At 38.1% G+C, this 25,817-nt stretch overlaps 1 protein-coding gene across 1 annotated transcript in view; it reads left to right on the top strand.

Moving 5' to 3' along the window:
• The window catches only part of NOX3 (NADPH oxidase 3), a 59,365-nt gene extending 51,285 nt beyond the window's left edge, over positions 1-8,080 (top strand). The window contains exon 13 of the mRNA XM_077898002.1: positions 5,929-8,080. Within this exon, the coding sequence (XP_077754128.1) occupies positions 5,929-6,055 (127 nt within the window). The 3' untranslated portion in view covers positions 6,056-8,080. The remainder of the gene's footprint in view (positions 1-5,928) is intronic.
• Positions 8,081-25,817: the final 17,737 nt, after the last annotated feature.

Genomic DNA, 25,817 nt, shown 5'->3' with positions numbered 1-25,817 from the left:
AAAAAAGATGGTTATTAAAGAGATAAACAGTATGTTTTTCCTTGATTATGTCAAGAATATGTTTGTTCCCAAGCCTACTTGGCTACTCTTACAAGACAGGTCTTTCCTGTCATTAGCTCATATCTTTTGGCAAAGATGGGTCAGAAAGAATTGGTGGATTTGTTAGTGGTCTTAGAAAAGGTTCTTTGTTCTTGAGGGCCTTTGAAGTAGGCTCTCAACCATTTCTATTCATCAGCACGAAGCCAAGGATTCTTAGGGCTTACTCTTTTAAAAACATTTACCTGTTCACTCAAAGCTGGAGTTTGTTCTTGTTCTAAGAAGGAGTTAAATCAAAAGAATAAAGGGAAGAAGGGCAAAAATGTATTTTTTTTTACAGAACATGAAAAACAGCACCAAAAATAAAGCTTGAAGGGAAGCAGATCAAAGAGAATAGTGCAAGCTCCAAAGGAACCAGAAAATTGCAAAAAATAACAGTAATAGAGAAACAAATTGATGGGCATCAAAATGAATACAAATAAGGAAAGGGGAGGAAAAAATTAAAAAGAGATCAAAGACTGAAAGTAGAAAATGGGAAAGTGTACTCTATTGTTTTTATTTGAATTAATTTTTGTAATTTTATCAGCGGTATAACTAAATGCAAGTATGGTTTTAAAAAAGATCAACAACTAGTAAGTGGACATATAGAAAGTAAGCCTTCAATTGGCATGCCCAAACTCACAGGCATGTGACATTTGCTTACATTGCTTGAATTGGGCAAGCACAGAAAAGTACTTCAAACACAAAACAATGAAAACCATTCTCTCAACTAAAATATGGTAAGTTAATTAAATAAAAAGGCATTGATAGTCAAGTCTTCCTAATCCATATTTTCACAAAAATAGCTGTATTGCCTTTTTTTGTAAATGTTCTCGATATGTTCCCAAGCTTTAACAAAATATTCAGAAAATCAGGAAATCATTTCCAAGAAGGTACAAGAATGAAAATAAATAGATCTTTGTCACAGCTTGCTACTTTTTTGATACACACGCATTGTGCATGTAGTCAACCATCTGGATCTATGGATCGGGTTGTTTTTTAATTAATTGAATAAAGTTGTTTTCCATAGGACTTCGATCTTTGATCTTATATTTCACAGAGTATTTATAGTTTGCCACATTTGACTTATCTGCTAATGATTTCACCATGCCATATAGATGTAAAACTTTATGTAATTAATTACCATAAAAACTTTGAAGATTTGGCCATTTCTTCATAACTTCAGTAGAAGTGTTTCTCTTATCCTGAAGAAATAAATAAAGACTAGAAGAGTACTACCATTTGTTAGAACTAACTGTTCAATCCAACCCAATGATAAAGAAAGGTGCCGACTTACCATATGATTGGGAACTTCTAATCCATATTGCATGAATGTATTTTAGACCACCCATTGTTTTCAGAAATGTAAAAATACCTTTAAACTAAATTGAGTAAATGTGTCCATCTGGAACCACATTTGCTTGTGTGCACACTCTCCAATTCTCATTTGTACATGCATATGTGCAAAATGTTTTTAAATGATATTTTTGAGAAATTAACATTCTGATTATAGCATACAGGGCTCTCTATCTAATAGGATATTCTTAACATTCATTATGTGACTAAAATGTTCAGAATACCCAAAGAAATAGACCTAAGTGGAAATCCCACATGTGATAAATTATAGCTTTATGAGAAAAATAAAGCCACCATTAACTTATGACTGGGATATTGTTAGCATATTTTAATAGTACTTTTCCACCAGAAAACATCCAGCTCTCCAGTTATAGTCAGGTGAAGATTCAGTGAAAATTACTGGCTTTATTTGTGGTAGCGAAGTTTAGGGATGTGTGTGAGCACAAGTGGATTTGTCATTACTCGGCAAAGTGTCTTTGATGGTATTACCTAGAAAATCATTGGGTATGGCAACTATATTATCATATTTCTGGATGAAGGTGTGTGTGTGTATATATATATATATTTGTTTTATCTAAGAGGGGACAGAGAGACGGTGGGCAGAAAAATGGCTCTACCATTTCCTGGCATCCAACGCTACATGTCACCTACTTTTATTTCTCTCTTATTTAGCTTTCTATTTGACCATGGCCATCCTCAAAGGCAGCAACTTTGTGCCCACAGAGCTGAGCATAGTGGCCAGCATCAGCAGATGAAGGGACAATGAGAAGGATGTGAAAAGCTTTGACTAGATTCCTAATTTTTCCCAAAGGAAATGGAGTTGGTGGGAATAGCAAGTTAATTCTCAATGGTGACCAAGCACCGTTAGGGATGTTTGTATCTCCTAATGAACCACCGATTAATTGGGTTACAGAGAAAAGTCACAGAGCAGGCTGCTACAAATCAACTGCAAAATGGGTTTTTTAAAAAAAGCTGGCCAACATAATTATCATCTGTGGTTGTGAAAAGAAGGTGCTGTACAAAATATAATTATACGATGACTCATTGGGAGGAATTTCTAATGAAAAACATTCACTAGGAAAGATTAACCAGAAGTCGTGTCCATTGTCTGATACCAAGTTTGTAGCCCTCCTTGTCTTCTTTCTAAGCCTCCATAAATCCACGGGAAGCTTCTGTTTATCGATTTTATTTGCAGAATGCACTCAGGGTATAAAGTAATTTGATTTTTTTTAAATGGGGTTTAGGGTCTGCCCCTACAGGGTTATAACTTACCAAGCATAAAAGCCAACACATAAAAACAAACATACAATTTAAAGAGAGAAGGGCTCAAGGCAGCAGAACCTGGGAATCCAGCAAGATGGTGGATTACTCCCAGGCACACCCACTCTCCCATATATCTGCTGAGCAGAAATCTCCTGGTGGGTGACATTTTGGATGCCTTTCATGCATGGCATCGCTGAACTGTTTTGAAAAATGCATCAACCCCACCGAAAAGAGCACAATAGTTATTTAGCAAATAAGAGGGGGAACAGGAGGATTCTCTTTATTGTTTATCAGAGCTAAAAATAATGCTGTTAATGTTAAAACCATCTTTGCAGCTCATGTAGAATTTGTCCTTTTCTCATCAAAGTCAGCAGCCCAGACTGATCGATGCTGCTAATGTTGTCCTGGATCCGGCTCCTCATTCATGTGCAAGCTCTGCAGCTTGCAGGCTGTAAACTGAAGAATAGTGCCTTGTGTTTTTACACTTCTTTTACAGGGAATCTTTTTTTTTTTTAATTCTAAGCAATCGTGGGTAATTAAACTTTATAGAAGAATTTTTTTTCTCTACCAATCCCATTAGGGTTCTGTTGCACTTGTCCATTGCCTCATAAAAGAAAAAAAAAAAATGCTGCCGCATCTGTGCCTTACCCACTTCGTGCAGATTCTCAGCTCTGTGATTCACACAGTATGCATCCGTGACAAGAAATCTCCACGCTTGAAACCACGAATACCGAGGAGGGTAAACCAGGCAAGCGATAGACTGCCGTGTGCAGGGACAGTAATAAAGGGAGTGCTCGTGAAGGACTGGCCTTTCTGCCTTAGTGGAAGGTAGATAATGAATGGCCTTTGTGAGACTTTTTGGTGACTGCATCACCATGACAGTTACATGAATCCAGCAAAGTGTGTACTTCGTTGTGCAGTGTAATAGCCACAACTTCAAAAGAGGCAGGGTTGCTGTGAACTGCTGGGGACACCAGTGGTACACCTGGCCACTAGCAATCAGAAGCCTTTGAAATGGAGTCTTAAAGGCTGAGCATCAAAGGGTATCCTCAGGATCTGCAAACAGTCACTACAACTGCAAACGAAAGGGCAACTTTAGCCTGTTGGGAATGAGCCAGTGGGCAATCTCTTTGGTGACACCTACACGAATGGAAAAATATCACCACCCATAACGGCGTCTTTGAACATAGATGCAGGGCTACCTCTGGGTATCAGACACAAAGCCAAGCTGTGACTCCTCACTGGGAAGGGTTTCGCCTGACCCATCTATCATTCAAAATGTCTCACTCTGGAATTCAAACAACCCAGTACAAGAGTGCTGATCCAGGAGAACTATAATCATCATTGGGTTAACAGCCCACTCTGCATCTTCTATTCAGCTCCATGGAGCAGATAGACATCCTATGGGTCAGAGTATAAGCTGTTACTAGCTCACCAAAGACCAAGCACAGGACAGAAGGCTGCACCTGCAATGTCATGTCTAATCCTCTCAGAGGATCTAGAAGCTAGGTATTATAATGCATCTCATTTCATAGATAAAGAAACAGGGGCTCTGAGAAGACAATATATGTGCCCAAAGCTCCTCAGCAACAGAGTGGTAGAACCAATAGCATTCTTAACTAGTGCCTTCTATTTCCATAAACACCTTAAAGTTGCTCATTAAGTCATAAACTCATATTTTTCAGAGGAAAATACTTTCTAAAAAGGCACTTTCTCAAATTTAACCAAGGAATAATATCTTCAAAAAATAGTAGTTACATATTTTAAACATATCGTCATTTACAAATGGGTCCACTTGATAAGTTCCTTTGAAGCTAGAGTCTGAAATAGAATTGAACCATCAATTTCTACCGTGGTTATTATGATCCTCGAACACATAATTATAAATGTGGATTGGATACATGGCAGAGAACCATGCTAACATATAAGCTAAGAAGAATGAGGCTATAGAGGAACTTCCCAACAAGAGCCAGCTATCAAGGAGCAGAGATGCTAGGTGGGCTGGTCCTAGAATCCTAGGAATTTCTTCAAGACAATGTTTCTCAAAGTGTGTCTCATAGGACCATGTGCTTCAATATCATCTGGGGGCCTTGCTAAAAATGCATTCCTTGGATTGGATTCAAGTCTGAGAATCTACGTTTATGAAAATCTGCCTAGGTGATTTTATGCACAGCAAAGTATGAGAGGTTTTCCTCTAGAGTAACTAGTAACTAATTCAGCTTGTGCCAAAGATTGGAAAAATGTTATAAGGAATAGGACACTGCAAGACCAGGGAAAACATGGTCCATGAGTCCCTGTAGAGACTAGCTGCGGCTGACTTCCAGAGACAACCTGAATCCTTGCACCAGTGTGTTATTTATGTATCAGCAGAGCTGGCAGTCATGGTCCCAGGGGATCTGAGCAGCCCTGGGATAGTCACTAGTTGCAAAAATACCTCTTCCACACCATTTTCTGAAATGACATGACTAGAGATGACGGCTTTTGGGTGACTCCACTTTCAGCAATGTCTTTTTCCTTTTCCAGTTGTTCTTTTTTGGCCTTCGTTGAAAACCAAAGGCATTCCAATCGGAAAAACAAAGTTACTATAACTTTAGTATAAATTTTCTTATGTATAACAAGGCAGGGCTGAACAAGATGTTAACAATAACACTTTTAAAATCTTTTTGAATGCATTATCTCATTTTGTTCTCAATAAAACATATACATGTAGTCATTAATCTCTTTGTTTTGTGCATGCCGAGACTGAGATCTTGTCCAAGATCATCCAGATAATAATCGATGGAACCATTTATTCATTCATTCAAACAACTGTGCATTTTTTACTGTGTGCCAAGCACTATTCCAGGCTCTGAGACGACAGTGATGAGTAAAGCAGAACAGGAACCTCATATTCTAGTCACCAATCCAGGAGGACATAATTGGGGCAACCTGACCAGAAATCCAAGTGAAATCACCTCTGTCACTGAAACTCCCTCCCCAGTCATCATGGCTTTGCTACCCTCAATCTTCTGGGCTCCCCCTGCCTGTGTGTTTCAGGGTCTAACAAGACTCTGGGGCCTGGGTGGGAGCACTGTACTGAGAGTAGGATAGAGAACTTAAGAAAAAGGAAGTGAGTGGAGAAAAATAAATTAAGTCACAAGCCTGAGCACTTCGCTAATTTTATAACTCTGTCTTGGTTTTTGGCTAGCCTTGCTCCTACATCATAACAGCTTTCCTTGTCTTACCCTACTGCAGCAGCAGCATTGGCGTGTTTTTCTGTGGACCCAAAGCTCTCTCCAAGACACTTCAAAGGATGTGCCGCTTATATTCCTCAGCCGACCCCCGGGGCGTCCATTTTTATTACAACAAAGAAAGCTTCTAGACTTTGGAGGATGAATTCCATGTATTCCGTAAGTGGCTACAATCATGAAGGTCAGCGGTCAGGAAACATTTCCTGTAAAGGGCCATATAATAACGATGTTAGGTTCTATGGACCAGACAATCTCAGTCACAACTACTCTACTCGAGCGTTTTAATGTACCTGAGTAGCCACAAACAATACATCAAGGTATGGGCATGGCTGTGTTCCCATAAACCTGTATTTATGGACATTGAAATCATATTTCATATAATTATCTTTTGTCATGGAACATTCTTTTGATTTGTTTCTAATGATTTAAAAATGTAAAAGTGATCCTTACTTAGCTCATGGGCTATCCAAAAATCAGATGGTGGCCCAGATTTGGCCTGCAGGAGGTAGCCTGCTGACCCCTGAGAGATGTCATCTTTCTCAAACTCGTTTTCCCTGCTCAACCATGCATCCAACATGGAGACTGAGATGGCTGCCTGGCTCTGAGTCTCCCTTAGAAGTCATTTCAAATTTCATCACCCCGATGGCAGAGACATCTGCCTTCTATCCAAACCTGATCTTTTCTGCTTAAACTTAAGCTCCTTTGTGCTTTCTTTTCATCCTCTATAGACCTGAGAAATCGCCAATGGGGGCTTTCTTTCACAAAAATCCTTTATATCTTGAAAGTGATAAAATCATCTCTTACCTATCTCTCTTCTAGTCCAAACAATACTAGATTCTTAACCTTTCAGCCCGGGATATATATTCTAGCCCTTCAATCATTCTTGTTGCTCTTCTTCAAATCCATTTCCATTTCTTCACATCCGTTTAAATGTGTGGACTAAAATGAGACATAACGTTCTAATAGATGCATGACTAGTATTGGTGAGAAAAGTGATTTTTGAGATCTCGTGTGCCATGTTTTCCAATATAGCTAAATTCTATATTTGCCTGTCTTTCTTTCCTTCCACCCACATTTCTTTCTTACTCTTTTTAATGCATACTTCTTATTGCTATCACATTTTGATTTCTTTTTCTTTTTTAAGTAAGCTGTATGCCCACCATGAGACGAACTCACAACCCTGAGATCAAGAGTCACACACTCTACCAACTGAGCTAGCCAGGGGCCCCTACTATCATATCCTGATCTATGATTGTCTTGACACTTAGACCCCAGCTCAACTTCTGCCCCACAAATACACTAGGAATTTTTATTAATTTTGTACTCCCATTGAGCCAATCTTTTTGTTTTACTATGTAGCTACTTTATCCCCAAATAGTCCCAAAGTATTCCCCACATCTTACAGTTTTCTCTCATAGTATGGGTTAAGCTTCTAGAATTTTTCTTTCCAATATTTCAAGATTGTTTTAAAGTTCAGCCTCAGGTAATAATATAGTATTTAGTTTTATAATAACCGCAGATTAAATAAGTGATATCTCAAATCTTTTGTTTAGGTTTTCAACTAAATTATTGAATTCAAAGAATTCTACCACAAATTCTTTTAACTGCCTGTTAATATGAGTTCCCAATCAGGAACAAGTTAATGATAACTAGCCATTAAGAATCATCCACAATATCATACTCCCTTAGCTTATAATTAGCATGTCATATACAATAGAACAAAAACATTTTTTGAAGTTAAAATAGATTGTTTTATGAATGCTTCTTATCTTTGTGGACGGTCATTTGCCATAAAAGAGGATTAAATATGTCTGACATGATTTGTTTTACAAAGTCAGGCAGTCACTTGAGCTCTTTCAGAGATTTCTAAATTATAAATTGATCATTTATTTTACTTTATCCTCAGATATTGACTTTGATTCTATGATTTCTAGGGTCTATTTCAAAATACACTCTAAGAAAAAAAGGTGGGTATATTCCCTGATGTCTCAAAAATTATTTCTACTACCTCTGAATTGGAATTTTTTATCTTCAAGTATTGCTTGATAGATATAATTCAAACTCTACTAATTTTAATACATGCAGTCTTTCTGTGTATTTATTTCCTCACTTAAGTGTGATTCAACTTTCACAATAAGAAATTTCTGCAATGTATATATCTAATCTTTAGTAGGAAAATTAGATATATTAAAAGGTTTTCTTAGTTATATTCAATTATTAGTTTTCTTTCCCTATATTTAAAAATAAAATGCACTCTGTACTCATTGGATTTTGTCTAATAAAGGATGCTTGTTCTTAAAATTAGATTTCTTAAAAAATATTTTAATCTTTCTACATTTCTCTTAATTTTGTGTAAACCTAAAACTATTCTTTAAAAAAAATGAAGTATTTTAAAAAACTGATTTTGTTGCATTTTTAAAAATTTATTTCTTTGAGAAAGAAAGTAAGCACTAGCAGGGAGGAGAGGCATAAGAGACCCCCTACTGAACAGGGAAGCTCTACAAGGGGCTGGATACCAAGACTCTGGGATCACAACCTGATCCAAAGGCAGACCCTTAACTGACTAAGCCACCCAGGTGCCTCTTGCTGCGTTAAAAAAAAAAAAAAAAAAAAAAAAACCTCTGCTCTTTGCATCCCCTATTTATTTTTGACCTTTATTCTTTTTCTCTAGATATTGTGTAGAATCTGACACATCTTGATAGAAAAAAATACCAAAAAATCAGATTTCTTTAATACACCAATAACCAACAGAAAATTTGGATTTTGTCTAAAAAGGAACTAATGTATTCAAAATAGAAGCAAAATGTAGCAAGCCTACAAATGTGTTTAACACGAATTATGCAAGATGATTCGATAACTGACCAAACATTTATAGAGAGACATTTTCAAATGGAAAGAAATAGCATGTTTCTAAATGGGAATATCAATATCAAAATATCAATCCGTTTCAAATTAATTAATAGTTTACACAAAATTCCAATCAAAGCTCCACCTTTTTTTTACAATTTCTTGAAATTCTAGTTCATCTGGAAGACCATATGAGAAAGATAGAAGCAAGAAAAAAAATGAGAAAGATAAGGAAAGGAAGAAGAGAGAGGAGAAAAGAAAGAAGAAAGGAAGGAAAGAGAAAGGAAAAGAAAATTCAACATCCAGAGGCATCATCATGAAAGAAGACCCTAAAACAACTAGAAAGAAAAACGTTAAATTACCTACAAATGAACAATAAATCTGACAGCTGCCTTCTCAAAAGCATCAATAGAGACCAGATGATAATGGAAATAATACTTCAAAGTGCTGAAGGAACATGAATATCAGTTGTGAATTTTGTGCTCAGTGAAATTATTACCCAAAAGTGAAGGCAAAATACAGATATTTTCAAACAAAAGAAAACTGAAAATTTATCTCCCTCACTGAAACAACCTCAAAAAGATATATTTAAGGAAGAAGGAAATTCAATTAATGAGATACAAGAAGCAGTGATGACCAAAGACATTTAAAGATGTTTTGTCAAAATCTCTAAGCATTGACTGTGAAATAAAATGAATGATTATTTCAGAAGGAATGTTTTTAAAAGCAAAATGGAAATACTAGACAACAGTAATATGGAAGATGGGAGCATGACACTGGAATCAAGGTATTCCAAGGTTCACATATGTTCAGGAGGATAAAAGAAAAAAAAAGAAATATTGATTAAATGTAGCCTTTGTAATGTTCTATAAATAACTTAAACCGGATAATAACTTGAATTGGATTCCCTGCTCACCACCATTCCTTTTAATCTAACTTCTCCATTCTTGAGTTTCTGTTGAGCCTAAACTACTAATTTTTTGGATTGTCAAACAATAGGTTTTAAGAAGAACTCATGAGTATTATATTCCCTGACTTAATTCGTATTTGAGAATGCAGTCTGCTGCTTTTTCACTCAACTGATTATTGGCTGGATATAGTGTTCTTGGGCCATATTCATTTCCCCTTAGAACTTGGTAGATATTACTCTAGTGTTTGCTGTCATTGAATATTGCTGTGGTGATATATGAGGCCAAGTTCATTCTTTCCCCTTTATAAGTAAATCACCTTTTTAATGTTTTCTTTTAATGAAAAGTTTAAATATGAAGATTCAAATCAAGTGGGGTAAGCAAAGATTATAAATAACTTCACATCTGTTCAGGACAGATTATGCTACCTCGTTGGTTACCAAAAAAAAAAAAAAAAAAAAAAAAAAACCCTCTAAATTCTCTTAGTTTTTTGGATTTTGGAATTCAGCTTAAAGAGAGACTATGGACTTGGAATTCAGCTTTCAGTAATGTCTATTTTATCCCTTACCATTTACAATTTTTTAATTAGTTCAATAAGGATGTTGCTTGTGGCCCCAACTTTTTATCTTAGATCTGTAATATCCCTTTTGATCTTATTCTGTTGTTTCCTAATTTTGTCTTTTTTTTCTGCCTTATTAACTTAATGTTCTCATTCAGTTCAGCATTACATGAAGCAATATTGAGGAATTACCAGAGTTATAATTTCTACTAGATTGAGGGGCTTTCCTTTTTATTCTACATTGGTTATTTTCCCTTATTACCTGTAGTACTTTTGCATAGTTGCTATGCTGTGTATGTGTGTATTTTATCTTATTTAATTTTATTTTATTTACCTTGCTCATGTTAGCTGACTCTGCCCAGACATTTTAATGATTCTTCCATATTGGGAATAGTTTTGGAGGGTTTTCTCTGTGCCTTCTCTAAGACCATGTTCTCTCTCTCTCTCTCTCTCTCTCTTTCTTTGTCTCCTTTTTTACCATAAAAGCTTTATTGAGATATTGATTTATATACCATAAATTAACGTATTCAAAGTGCACCCAAGGGTGCCTGGGTGGCTCAGTTGGTTAAGCATCTGCCTTTGGCTTGGGTCGTGATCCCAGTGTCATTTTTTTGAGCCCCAAGTCAGGCTCTCCATTCAGTGAGGGGTCTGCTTCTCCTTCTGACCCTCCCCACTCTTGTGCTCTCTCTCTCTTTCTCACAATCTCTATCTCTCTCAAATAAATAAAATCTTTTTAGAAAAAAATAAAATGCACTATTAAAAGATTTTTATATATATTTATAGACTTTTGTAACATTACCACAATCAATTTTAGAGCATTTTTTCATTACAAAAAGGAAACCCATACCAATCAACAGCCATTCCCCCTATTTTCCTCCAACCTGCTCCCAGTCGTAGGCAACTGTTAATGTACTTTCTAAGTCTATAAATTTGTCTATAAATTTGCCTATTCTGAACATATAAATGGATTCTATTTCATATAAATGGGGCCATATAATATGTATCTTTTGTGGCTATCTTCTTTTGCTTAACATAATGTTTTCGAAGTTCATCCATTGTATTATGTATCAGTACTTCATTTCTTTTATTTACACCCAGTAGTATCCCCTTGTTTATAACATTGGCTTGCTTCTACTTTGAGGGGCCATTATAAATAATTCTTCTATGAACATTTAAGTACAAGTTTTTGTGTGGATCATGTTTTCTCTTCTAAGGCGTGGCTTTAGCCTGAGTATGTCATGTTTTATCTACTTCCTGTGGTCTGAGAAAACAGCAGCTGGGATGGAGCAGTATACAAGAGAGGAGGGAAGCTCAGCTTAGGTGGTGTGCAGACTAAGTTAGATTTCCTAGACTACACTGTATCTTCCAAGATTATTAACTGTCCTTTATGGTGAGTCACTCTAGCTAACAGGGGTGAGGGAAAGAGGATATAATGCATTTCCATAGGGAGATACACCCAGGCTTCGGACTCCATCCCCAAATTAAGTGTGAAGCTCGGATCCTTCTCTTCCAACAAGGAATGTCAGCTCTGTTGATTTCTTTCTCTATTCATTCACAACTTCCCATCAGAAGATTTTAAAAAGCAAATAATCTCTCTCTTCACTTCCTTCCAAAACTGAGAGTATATAGTGAAACTTAGGAATTTTTTGACTCATGAATGGGACTCCAGTTTAGTGGGGTGAGAGAGAAGCCAAGTAATACTGCTGGCCTCCATTCTGCTCCAGAATCCTCTGTTCCTTTCTCAGGCAAACAAGTTTTGGAAATTTATTAAATTACGTTTGTCCTTTATCTGCTCTATTCATGAATGTGTGTTCATTACATCAATCAACTCTCCATAGTTGAATGTCCACAACATTCTCTCTTTAACACAATCCAATAAGAATGTTATCTCCACAGCTGTAACTATCTTCAAGGCCCAACATAAGCTCCAAGATGTGAAATCCAACTCCTTTTTATTTTTAGCAGCAACTGAAACAGTTGACCACTTCTCCCTTCTTGAAACACTTCCCTCTTTTTTGACTGGGTGATATAACTGTCTCTGTTTCCTTCCCAGATTCTTCTGCCCAGCTTTAAAATGTTGGAGTGTCCTAGGTCTTGGTCGTAGTCCTTCTTTTTCTCTCTACCTTCTTCTCTTGAGTAATATCACACATTCCTATGGCTTCAAATACCATCTGTTTGCTGATGAGTCCCAAAGTTAAAACTCCAGCATATACTTGTCTAAATTCCAGTCTGATGTAGCCAAGTACATATACCACCATTGGAAGTAAAATAGGCATCTCAAACTTTACGTGTCCCAAACCTAACACTTTATTTTTTCTCTTCATACTTCTGCTCCTCCTCTATTTTTTCTTTTTCAGTTAATGGCACCATCGTCTATCGAAATGACTAGGCTAAAAACGCAAAATACCTCTGAATCAACTATAATTTCTCTCTTACTTTCTGCACACTTTCCAACACCTATACCACACCACTACTTCATCATCTGATTTGTTCCACCTTTTCCTATAAATGTTTCAAGAAAGTACAAGTTGTGCTTTTATGACCTGCTATATGTACAATAAAAATTCCAAGTTGATGGCACTGCTTACTCATATTCCAGCATAGGCAATCTGTCCATACTTATTGGCAAAGCTGGTCCACTATACTAGCACAAACAAAGCCCTGCTTATCCAGTTGACTAGTCTTTCCCTTCCCTAAGAGGTGGCTGGCATCCTAGTTTTTATCTACATAGGTTGCCTTGTTACCTAATAATCCAAAGTGTCGTCCTAGACATTGACCAGCCTCATTATGATAGACTTTGTTCTCATCTTTTTCTTTTTTTCTTTCCTTCAATTCTTAAATTGTTCTCCCTTTCAATTTTTATAAGAATATCTGCAGCCTTCTAAGTTACTTTCTCCCACTTTTTCCCCTCAAACTGAACAAAAAGAAAGCTGCTTTAAGAATTCTTTACCAATTCCAAACACCTTCAAGTAATTCCCTAAGGAAAGGACCATCACTATTACCATATTTATATGATAATTTTGTGCCACGGCCTCCAAATTTCCAGTCAACTTACCTCAAAATTCAAATTTATTTTTTAAAAATGTTTGGAAGTAGAACAGCACCAAACAATCTAAGGTGCCAATAAATAATTCTAACAAAGTACATGAAACCTTTACAAAGAAAATTTTAAAACTCTATCAACCATATCCACTGTAAGCTAACATCAACACCGTTTGTTACTACTTCACTGGACTATTACCCCAGGACTATGGGTTAGAGACTTGCCAAATATTTGTCCTGCACTTAACAAACATCTAGCAGGGGTTTGGGGTTGTCAGGGAGCTGGGCATTATAGAAAGAAGGGAAATCTGAATATGAAGTCCTGGAAAATTCTCCAGAGCACAATGTGTGAAACCAACCCAAATCAACACAGCAAATGATTTGAGATTTGAACTCTGGTGAAGACTACTACCCAGGTTGTAGATTGGCCCCCCAGGGTTGCACCCAAGCATAGCATCCCAGAATAGTAACGCAAAGGCTTTGAAAAACTAAATTGATATTGGAACCACAAACCACAAAAGTGGGCCAGGATGTATGTTCTGAACCTAAACCTGCTAACTGCCAGCTAAAATTAAAGATCTAAATAAGAACCAGAGTGTCATAACATTATACTTAAAATGTATAGGATACAATCCAAAAATTTTGTCATACAAAGAACTAGGAAAATCTCAACTCAAATGAGAAAAGAAAATCCACAGATGCCAACACCAAGATGACACGAATGTTGGAATTATCTAACAAGAATTTTAAAGCAGCTCTCATAAAAATGTTCCAACAGGCAACTGCAATCACTCGTGAAACAAATGGAAGAAGAGACAGTCTCAGCAAAGGAGAGGATATGCAAAGAATCAAATGCAAGTCATAGAACTTAGAAACGTAATTACTGAAAGAAAAAAACTCATTAGATGGGCCTGTGGTTGGTGGACTAATGCCCCAACGACATCCACATCCCAATCTCTGGAACCCATGAATATGTGAAGTTTTATGGCAAAGGGGAATTAAGGTTTCAGATGATATTATGATTGCTTTGAGATCATTCCCATGATATAGGAAGATTATCCTAGATTATCTGGGTGGGCCCAATTGTTATCTTGAGGGTCTTTAGAAGTGGAAGAGGAAGGCAGAAGAGTCAGTCAGAGTCAAAGAAGATGCAACGGCCAAAACAGAAGCCAAAGAAATATCACTGATGGTTTCAAAGATGAAAGTGGCTGCAGGTCCAGAAATGGGAGAAGCCTTTAGAAGCTGGGAAAGGCATGGAAACAGTGTCCACTAGAACCTTCAGAAAAGAACACAGCCCCCAAACACCTTGATTTTAGTCAAGTGAGATGCATATTAGAATTGGGCCTAAAAAAAAAAAAAAGATAATAAATTTGTGTTGTCTCAAGCTGCTGACTTTGAGATAATTTTTAAAGCACCAATAGATAACTAATACAGATGGAAAGGAGCAATATCATAAATGCATCATTTCCCTTCAGAACAATCTATAAATTCAAAGTAATTCCATTCAGAATCCTAAAAAGATTTTTCATGAAATTTGGCAGGCTAATTTTTTAAATGTATTTTAGAAGAATATAGGGATAAGAATAACCCAGACAAAACTAAAGAACAAAAATCATCAAACTTCTTCTATAAAGGGCCAGATAATACATATTGTAGGCTTTGTTGGCCACAGATGGCCTCTGTCTTGTCTGCTGCTTTGACTTTGTTTATTATTCAATCCTTTACCAATGCAAAAACCATTCTTAGCTCAAGGAGTATATAAAAACAGAGCACCAGCTGGATTTGGCCCATGGGCCATAGTTTGCAGATCCCAGAATTAGAACAGCATGAATAAGCCTCATAATCATATTGAGAAAAAACATTGTAGAAGACTATACATAGAGTAGAACTGCTCAAGATTGAAAAATGCAAAATAATACTATTCAGACAAACACACACGTAATCACATACATGGAAGTAAACACATATGCACAGAAATTAAATGACAGTCCCCGAATTCAGAATAGTAGCTATTTCTGATGAGAAGAGGGAATGGGAACAGGCTTTAATAGTCCCTGTAATATTTATTTCTATAATTGGATTTTTAATTTGTATTCCTTAAGGGATAATTTTGCATGAACCTGATACATTTCATAATATTCAAACATTCTTGGTTGATTTTTGCCCTGCTAGACAAGGAATGATACCCCCAGTTGTTGTGGCACAAATGGATTTTCCTCGCCGGATGGAGTGTCCCACGTTCATCCTTGCTGAGAGTTCTGTATGCATCTCATAAATTGTAGGTTAGGATTTTAGACAGTTGGTTCTCTGGAACTGAGGAAACGGTGTCCACCTCTTCACTGTGTCTATGACAAGGAAACCAGGCTTATCTTTCAATGGCAGATGTCTAGAAATTCTCCAGAAGTCTGTGATAAAAAAAAAAAAAATCTCCACCACTGCCATCCTTCAACACACAGATTCACTTGTCTCAATCACTTCAAGATTCCAGGTTTTAGGAAAATGGCAAGACACTCCAGTCCATGAAGATGTCCTTTCTGAGTGTTCAGAGTCTTTAGCCACAGTCTCACTATCTGGAGTTCTAGGAACCTCAGCTCCACTTCCATTCATTTATTCTCTTCAAACTTTAGGGTAAGGGTCAGAGTGGGGTAGAAACACATAATAGAAATATATATATATATATGTATATATATATATATATACATATATATATTTTTTTTTCATATATATATATGAAAAAGGGTCGGGCACAAACGTTCCAGACTACAGCAGGTTGAGGGCTGGGAGGCAGATCTAGGCCAGGAGCAAAAGCAACTGGGCAAGCACAACAAAGCAGGGCACTTAAAGAAGAGCCATGGGTCAGGCAACAGTGGGCGTTAAGATTTGCCAGAAGAGAAGTGCATCCCGTGAAGGAAGGTAGAGCCGGCTAGCAGAAAGCCCAGTGGGCAGCATGTTGGACTGAGCCTGGCAAGTGTCACATCAGGAAGCTTCAGAGCCGGGGACTCAGGCTGCTAGCTACGTGGGCTGGGTATCAGAGGCAGTCGTCTGCGGGCTTGCCTGAGGCCTGCAGGGCACAAGACGCAGACCGGGGCTGGGTTCTGAGAAGCAGAGCACACAGGAGCCCAGGGACATCACAGGGCTCTGGGGTCTGGGGAGCTGGCATATTAAATTCCGTGGGATGAAGGGATGGAGCTGTTTAAATACTGCCCATCTGTTGTTTGAATCGGTCCAGGAACCAGGGCAGAGCTAAGCCTGGTGGTGAATGGGAAGACTGGCCCAGCTCCTGAGATCCAGGGAAGGTCACGCAAAAGAGAAAGGAGAGGGCAGCGGCTGTTCCTCTTCTGCTTAAGCTGGTCTCTTTCTCCCTACCGCTCCCTCCTGCCCCCACCCAGGCATTAATTAATTATTTGTACTAACATCTGCAGCACATTTTTCAGATGCACTGCTGGTACAAAGAAAGCATCACAAAATAAAGTTATGTTATTGTATTTTTAAAATGGAGCCTCTTTGTTTGAAAATTGCTTAAGTTTTGAAATGTCTCCCCATCCGGCATGATTAATGTGATACATAGAGTGGAGCAGCAGAGTGAGTGGAGAATTAGTCAGCGCCAGTTCACCTAGAGGCATTTATCTTTGCTTTTTTCCCTGGTGCCTGCGCTGAGCCTGAGGGTAAGCTGACACTTTTTTTTTTCTTTTTTAACAAATTAAGCTTCATTTTCTTTTTTGCGTGTGTGTTAAGAACCTTGAAGGGAATGAGCAATGTCTGCAGCCTCCAATACCAGCTGCCGTGGCAGGAAAGAAAGAGGTGACAATTTCCCGCAGATTCAGAATGATTATTTTAATGGGGCTGTGGCGGAGGTAACAGGCACAAAGATATCGTGCAGCCAGGAAAAAGCAGGCTCTCTCCTTCCCTGGCCTCGCGCTACATGATGTAACATTTAGCTTCTGGCTTAAAGTGCATCTCTTCTCTGCTATGATTTATTCCCACTTTTGCAAATCACAGAGGTATGTTACAGGAGATGCATTTAGAGCTGTTGTTATAGCTCATTGAGGAGCAAGGCTGTTATTCCCACCAGAGAAAGATCTCACGTGTGCCAGGGTGAGTGACCTAGAATAAAAGGAAAGAAAAAAAAAAGAGAGATAGAAAGAGAGAGAGAGGGAGAGAACGAGGATGTAGATGTTTCGCTGGGATGAAATTGTATTTACCTTGATTGAAAACTCTTTTATTATGAACATAATTTAGATCAGAATGGAAAATAGAACTGGTGGGCTCCTTGCCTGGCCGAGAGTGTTGCTGAGTACACAGCCGCTCCTATAATGTAAGTGCATATGTGATGACTGTGTTATTGTGTTTATATACAAAAGCATTATGCTCCATCAAAGGAAATGAAAAATATCTTCAAGGGTTTGCTCAGTCAGCTTCTTTAGCAGAAAATGCTTGGAGGTGTGGAATAATAACAGTGGCCAAAATACAGAGTATCAACGAACTGTGCAGGCTTATGTGGATGTCATATATCTATCTGAAAGAGTGAAATGCTGACCAGATTCTGGCATCCTCAGAAGAGTTCACGCAGGGGCCCAGATTGTGATTCTGGCTTACATACTCCTCGAGCACAAATTATACCACAGCCACTGGGGTGAGTAAGATGTTGCATAAGACAGTGGTGCTGTCTGCAAGGAGCTTACTGTCCAACTGGACAGGCAAAACAAAGGCACACAGAGAGATTATTGGAAATGCAAGTGGGGGGATCCCAAACGAGTTACTAAAATGATCCAAATTCAAAGGAAAGTGTCTTAGTAGTTTAGCCACTCGCTCTGCACAATGTGTGTTTATATACCTATATTTATGTATAATTTTTATTTACATGTGTGATGCCTATTTCTACATTTTTTTTCCTAACATACTTAATTAGGAAGCCTCAGTTTCCTTCTTTCTTTTTTTTTTTTTTTTTAAGATTTATCTATTTATCTGGAAAGAGAGAGCAGGGGAGGAGCAGAGAGGGAGGGGCAAACAGACTCAGCACTGAGTGCAGAGCCTGACTCAGACCTGGATCTCATGACCCTGAGATCATGACCTGAGCTGAAACCAAGAGTCACACACTTAACCCACTGAGCCACCCAGGCATACCATCAGTTTCCTTATTTCTAAGGCTTTCTGCATGTCAAAGCCATGCTGTGGATCACAGATCTGAAGAAATTGAAGTATTTGTCTTTATATCACACCCACAGCCGTGTAGACAATCCTCTAGATATCTCACCCTCTCAAGTTGTAATTGACTACCCACCACAGAGTGGACACCTAGTACAGGACAGAAGAAATCAAAGAAAATGACCAGCTCTGAGCTCTACTCTGTGCTGGAATGGTACAAAGTTTTTTACTTGGTATGCCTCTAATTTACAGAAGTTAGGAACCTTGACTTATAATCAACATCGTATTCCTCCTACTTAAGGCTAAGTTGGTGAATAGAACATACTGGGTAAATCCTTGTTGAATGAACAAAGAATGAATGAATCCATATAGCAAATTTGTGAAGGTATCATTACCCCGTGTCACTAATGTCAGACTGAAAGATTGAGCCATTTCTGCATGATCATGCAACAAATATATATTGTAACCCCTATTCAAGACTAATTAGGTCTGACTCCAAAGACCAGCTTCTTTCCACATAAACATTGTTTCCAAAAGGCGAAATGCCCCAGCCTGCCCTCAAAGGGCTTACCATCAAATAGGGAAGCAACACTCTGCGTGCAAAAGACAAAAAAAAAAAAAAAAAAAAAAAAACAGCCCAGGTAGGATATGATTAAGAGAAAAGAGAATGGGCACACCCTGGTGCTTGTGTATACAATTTTCCCAAGCCATCCTCCAGTTACCAAGCCCCAGCATACTGTCTCTGGCAGCAGCTACTCACCTGTTTCCATCCACAACTACATCAAGAAGGGGGAGAGAAGTCACTACTAGCACACTTGGTTTTGTCTAACCATGTTTTCCACACCCAAATAACCTAAAAGTTAGAAAATAAATAAATACAAAACTTAAATATATGATACCAGTTTACAACAACAACAACAAAAAAATCTGATTCTGCTCTTGTAAATTTCTATCAGATGAACTGGGAAGACCCAGAATAGTTCTCTGTCATTTTTTGCTCACACCAGCTTACTGTAGGAATATGTATCACTTAGAAAAGGTCAGCCACACGTCTGACATGGGTTAAAGGGACTGCTAACATGGGGTGCTCAAGCACATGGAATCCGAGGTCTGTAGCTACAGCCAGATACCAGTTAAAATGTGGAAAATAAGCAGTCCTGAGACTTAGATGATACAATGCAATGAGGGGGAGATCAGGTTATCACCCCCTTAACCAGTAATCAATTTTAGCATCATGTAATGGGACAAACCAGAAATTAGTGGCTCCCAATGCAGTACAGGATGAAATGCACAGCAAGGCCTATGAAGTATTCTTGACAAATGTTTAACCTCAATGTAATCAGGACTTTAAGTACTGGAGATAGCAGCATAGGTTAAATGACACCACAAGGAAACAATTACATAGAGAAGAATGACATTATGAAGGACTACAGTCCTGGTCCCGTCAACAAGCCAATGGCAAGGCTTAGAAAAAAAAGAAAAAAAAAGGCAATGTTGGACTGTAAAAAAAGTAAATCAATAGATACTTGAGAGACATAATAAATGTGGCAATTTGATTCTGGTTCAAATAAATGAGCTATAAAAGACATTCTTGGGGAAGAATTGAGGGAAATTTGACTATGGACTGAGCATCAGATGATATTGGGGAATTGTTAATTTTGTCGAGGATGATGTTATGGTTATATAAAAAGTTTTGGAAGTGCATATTGAAATATTTAGGAGTGTAATATCATATTTGTGGCTTAGTTTAAGTACTTACACACTCCAAAAAAGACACAGATACAGGAAAATATGAGTGATTATTAAATGTGGATGATGGGGTTATGAGTAGCTCTTATTCACACTCTCTGGTTTTCTGTAAGTACATTTTCATAAAAAGAATATTTCAAATGATGATATCATGCCTGCAAATTGTTTAACAAAATTCTTGGCTCACAGCAAATGCTTATTAATATTAGCTTTTATCATGATTACTGTTTTAATTATTTCTGGGCTATCACTGCTGCTGCTGATGCTTGCCAATACTATCACAAAGGCCTCTGCCCTCCAAAGGCCAGAGCATGGGTTCAATGTGGGTTGCTATCTCCAATTCCTGCCTGAACTGATAACACCAGTGTTGCTGGGGCCTATGCTCTCAATAACCAATACATTTTTTTAAGTTTTTGATCACTCCTGATGCAACCTCTTTCCTGGCACCTGCACCAAAGAACATCCTGTGTGGCAGGCATTGTTGCTTGACTCAGAAACACAGCTATGGATATATGGATGAGCAGTCTGTGCTATAGTGAGGAGAAGGATAGAGGAGGGAAGACCCCCGACCCTGGCTTCATCTTCCCCATGAAGAGACAACAGTGAGAGGACACTCTTGGATATAGTCTACTTCTCACCCACTCTTCCCTAAGGGAGGATCGCTTTATCTTATTGGCAAATTTGGAGCAAGCACAAGGCATGGACAGTTCAGCCCCTGCTGTACAGGACACGTTATCTGGTACGCGGGGCTTTTTCCTTCATCTCTTTATTCCGTTATTTTATTTGGTTTCAAACTTAGATAGAAGAGAAAGAAGATACTATGCATCTGCCTCCTTGAACTCCAACATACTAAACTAAATATGCGAGTCTCTAATTTTTCCATTGAGATGAGTTCTATCCTGGGTCTTTCACATAATGAGATCCACGTCCTGCCCTGTAGTCATAGAAAAATAAATGCCCAGTAATTCCGGATTTTTAGGAGAACACAGTTGTTTGGGGATATGCATTCTATGCATTTAAATAAGGTCAATATACTAGGTATTACTAGATCTCAAACTTAACTTGGCAAAACAAGGTTTATATGAGTCTTTTAAGAAATTTTCAAGTTGGAAAACATTCTGAGTGAAGCTAAGGGAAATATGAAGTTGCCACCAACTCTCCTAGATATTCTAATTTTTTTTTAATTTATTCAGAGGCAGAGAGAGAAAGAGAGAGAGAGAGAGAGGCAGGCAGAGAGGCAGAGGGAGAAGCAGGCTCCATGCAGGGAGCCCGATGTGGGACTCGATCCCGGGTCTCCAGGATCACACCCCAAGCTGCATGCGGTGCTAAACCGCTGCGCCACCGGGGCTGCCCCGATATTCTAATTTTTCAATTTAAAAAGAGAAAGAGAACAAAGGTCCATATGTTACACGTGTGGAATTAGTAGGTCCTTTAGTAATTAATTTTTTCTATGGTTTGGGCAAATGTTAAAGTCAATCTTGGGGTTGAAATGTCAATGGCATACTGGAAGCCCTCCCAGTACCATCTTGACCTCTTCCTTGCCTAATAATTTCAACCATCAGGAGATGAATTTCCTAGGAGGATGTGTCACAAAATTCACAAGGCACAACAACAACTGATACAGTGGGGTTTTATGAGAGCACAAAACATCTGCACGTAAGCCAAATAAAAACAATTATTTTAAAGTATTTTTCAATTGTAGTAAAATATGCATAACAACATCTGCCATCTTAACTATTTTAAGGGTACAATTCAGCGGCACCAAGTACAGTGACATTATTGTGCAACCATCATCACCATCCAACTCCAGAACTCTTTCATCTTGTAAAACTGAAACTCGGTACCCGTTAGACAATAATCACCTCCCTTTCTCCTCACCCCAAGCACCTGGCAATCACCATTCTACAGACTCTCCTTATGAATTTGATTTATCCTAGGTACCTCCTATAACTGGAATCATACAGTATTTGTCTTTTTGAGATTAAGACAACTATTTTTAAGTGGCTTTTTTCATATCCTCTTGCTTGTCTTTTTTTTTTTTTTTTTTTAATTTATGAGAGACACACAGAAAGAGGCAGAACATAGGCAGAGGGAGAAGCAGGGAGTCTGATGCAGGACTCGATACCAGGATCCCAGGATCACACCCTGAACCAAAGGCAGATGCTCAACCACTGAGCCACCCAGGTGCCTCTTGCCTGTCATTTAATGTGTGCCTTAAATGGGCCTATTTGCCTAGTAAACCATCTAAGCAATTGCACCGACACATAAGCCAGGCTATTTTGCATGCAGAAGACTACATCTTTCCACTTGACTTTTGAATCTAGCAGTCACCACGTCCAATAAATCCTCTGTGCCATAGCCTGTTTGCTTTGTTCTAAGTTAAATTCATAAGGTCAGAACACTCGCAAATTGGCCTGGTGCAAAGAGTTCCCTCTGTACCAATCTCTGGGAGTCTCCCACACGTGGCATCAGCCTGGGCCATGGGCAACAGATGCCAAAAAGAGGGACCAAAGCCAGATGCAGACCCAAAATTAGCTGTCAGGAAAATACAGGCAAGGCCATCAAAAAAAAAAAAAAAAAGATAAATGTCATCACAGACAAAGAAGTCAAAATTAAAGCAAGTTCCACTGTGCATTTTCAACAGTGCCACTGGACTACAGCAACCTGCCACATGGGGCAGATGCTGACTTCTACCAGCTAAATGTGTCTGGTGTATAAGACATATGAGGAAAATACTTCATATTCTCTATTTTTATTGTTTAATATTTTTTTGTTGTTTAATATTTTTAACAATTTTATTTATTTATTTGAGAGAGAGAGAGAGCATGAGAAAGAGAGCACAAGCAGGGAGAGGACAAAGGGAGAGGAGAAGCAGACTCCCTGCCAAGCAGGGAGCCAGGTGTGGGGCTGGATCCCAGACACTGAGATCATGACCTAAGCTGAAGGTAGAGGGCTTAAACAAATGAGCCACCCAGATGTCCCTATTGTTTAATATTAATAAACTACTTAATTCATATTTCTTAACTCAGTCACATCATTTCTACCTATAGGGATACCAAAACCAAAATCTGAATGAAGTCTTGCTTAAGTGTTATTTCTTCTAAATAAACAGTTTATTATTTTAAAAAACACAAAAACAAACAAAAAAAACCTTGGTTTGAGTACCCAGAGGAAAGAGAAATATTTTGCCATATTTGTTTTCTTTTGAAAAGTGACTTTGGGAAAAAGAAGTTAAAACCAGTTTGAACTTTGGACCCGAAACAGCATATATTAAATATCATGAAACCATCATCAGAAATAATATTCAGGAATAATAATGTATTTCTCAAACTGAAACTCCTGTATATAAAACTCTGTAATTATTTTTGGAACCTGGCACCTTTTTCCCATTTGGGAAGAGTCTGCCTTTCTGTGCCTTAGATTCTTCGTATATATAGTCAAGCCAGTATTTTTCAAAGTTCTTTGAGGTCCTGGCATAGTCATCTTCGTCATCACTGGAAAAAAAAAAAAAAACTTACATTGAAGAGTTAAGTAATTAAAACTTCAGACTTCACATGAACGTGTCATCGTCCTGGAAATCACGTCTCCATATGCCGGTTATCATACCACATGGGTACATCTCTTCCTCCTACAAAGCCTCATTATGTTGAAGACAGAGTCTTAGAGACCAACTACCTCAAATTCTTTGATGTCCATTAAGGAAACTGAGGTCCAGACTGGCTTAACTCACTTAATTAAGGTTTGTATAACTAGAAGCAAAATCCAAATCTCCTGAACTTACTTCTATGATATTTTCATCACACCAAATAAAATATCTAAAGAGTGAGAAAGGAAATTGATCTCTATTTGGAGTTCAACCCTTAGGAGATTTCCAGAGTTCTTTCACTCTTTCTAAACTTCTCCAAGGGATCCCTGGGCGGCGCAGTGGTTTAGCGCCTGCCTTTGGCCCAGGGTACGATCCTGGAGACCCGGAATCGAATCCCACGTCTGGCTCCCGGTGCATGGAGCCTGCTTCTCCCTCTGCCTGTGTCTCTGCCTCTCTCTCTCTCTCTGTGTGTGACTATCATAAAATAAATAAATAAATAAATAAACTTCTCCAAGATGAGGGATGGTTGAACAGAGAAAGACTAGGTTCATGAGTAGATTTAATAACTGGCTCATAAATAAATTGTGTTGGCTGATGATCCACGTATTGCACTGCCTGTCATAACACCTCTAGTGACTTCTGCAAAAGGCTGCAACATGGGGGAGGATAAATGGTTAACAATCATAGGAACTGAATTTGAATCATGTCTGGGTTAAATTTAAGTTATAAGGCAAGGGGCACCTGGGTGGTTCAGTGGTTGAGTGTCTGCCTTTGGCTCAGTGCATGAACCCGGGGTCCTGGGATCGAGTCCCACATTGGGCTCCCCACGGGGAGTCTGCTTCTCTCTCTGCCTGTGTCTCTGCCTCTCTATGTGTGTGTGTCTCTCACGAATAAATAAATAAAATCTTTTTTAAAAAAAGTTATAAGGCAAGCAACTTCAGTTCAAACTCCTGAAGTAATGTCAATTCTATGAAAAAAATTTAAAGATAAGCAGATTTCCAGAGTCTATGAAATAATGGTAGAAGAAAAGATGCATAGATTCACCAGAAACCAGGTTTTTTTTTTTTTTTGGATAAGTAGAAAAATAGTTAAGGATGTCTTTCAAGTTTCAGAAAGTTTAAAATTAAGAAATAGGGAGGTAAACGGATGAAAACATAATATCTGAGTTATCCAGGTGTTAAGGAAAGCAACCAAGAGGAAGTGGAGAACATATCTGAGAAGAATTAGAAGAATAAAATAAGAACACCTTAACTAAGAACTAATGAATAGGAGAAGTGGTGGAAGACCAATCCAGTATGCAAAACTGCTTCAAACATTAAAGACTCACCAGACCAAATGGCCAGATGGGAGTACTTAGCAACAAATGAGGACTATGATATAATTAGCATGTAAGGAACCAGATAGCCTCTTGCTGCCAAACAAAAACTCTGTATAGGAAAGATACGGTGTAGGCACACAGAGGGGATATAGCTTTGTATTTCAGGACATCTGAAAGCAAGTTGCAGAACTTTATGGGAAAAGGAAATAAAATAGAATTACTGGGGGCAGAAATGCTGTACTTAAATATCTAGATCAGAGGTTGGCAGAGTACAGCCTACAGGCCAAGTCAGCCCACAGCCTATTTCTATATAGCCTGCAAGCTAAATGAAGTTTAAGAAGCAAAGAGACTATTTTGAAAGACATCATATTAAAAATAAATGTGCCCAAGTAGAAAAATATAAGGAGTGTCATACATAGCAGAAAAGATGCAAATATAAAAAAAGTTAAAGCTAAAAAAGAATTAGGGGACATTTCTAAGGAACCTACCCCAGTATTGAAATCTTTGTTAGAAACATGGGAGGCAGAAAGACAGCAAGAGAATCAATGAGACCAATTGATTGATGATCACAATATAAAAGACCATGCCAGTCTGAAAAGGAGATAACAGAATGAATCAGTTTATAAAGGAAGGCATTAGTGACATTCCCACTCCTAAATTAACTTTTGAAGCATATCGGTCACAGATACAAAATCAAATAGCAATAAATAAACTAGATGTTCTTGGCTGAATCAATAAT

The sequence above is a fragment of the Canis aureus genome, chromosome 1 (genome assembly GCF_053574225.1).
Source record: "Canis aureus isolate CA01 chromosome 1, VMU_Caureus_v.1.0, whole genome shotgun sequence".
Taxonomy (NCBI): Eukaryota; Metazoa; Chordata; class Mammalia; order Carnivora; family Canidae; genus Canis; species Canis aureus.
Note: the sequence above shows the minus strand (reverse complement) of the source record. Positions and strands in the feature narration are given on the sequence as shown.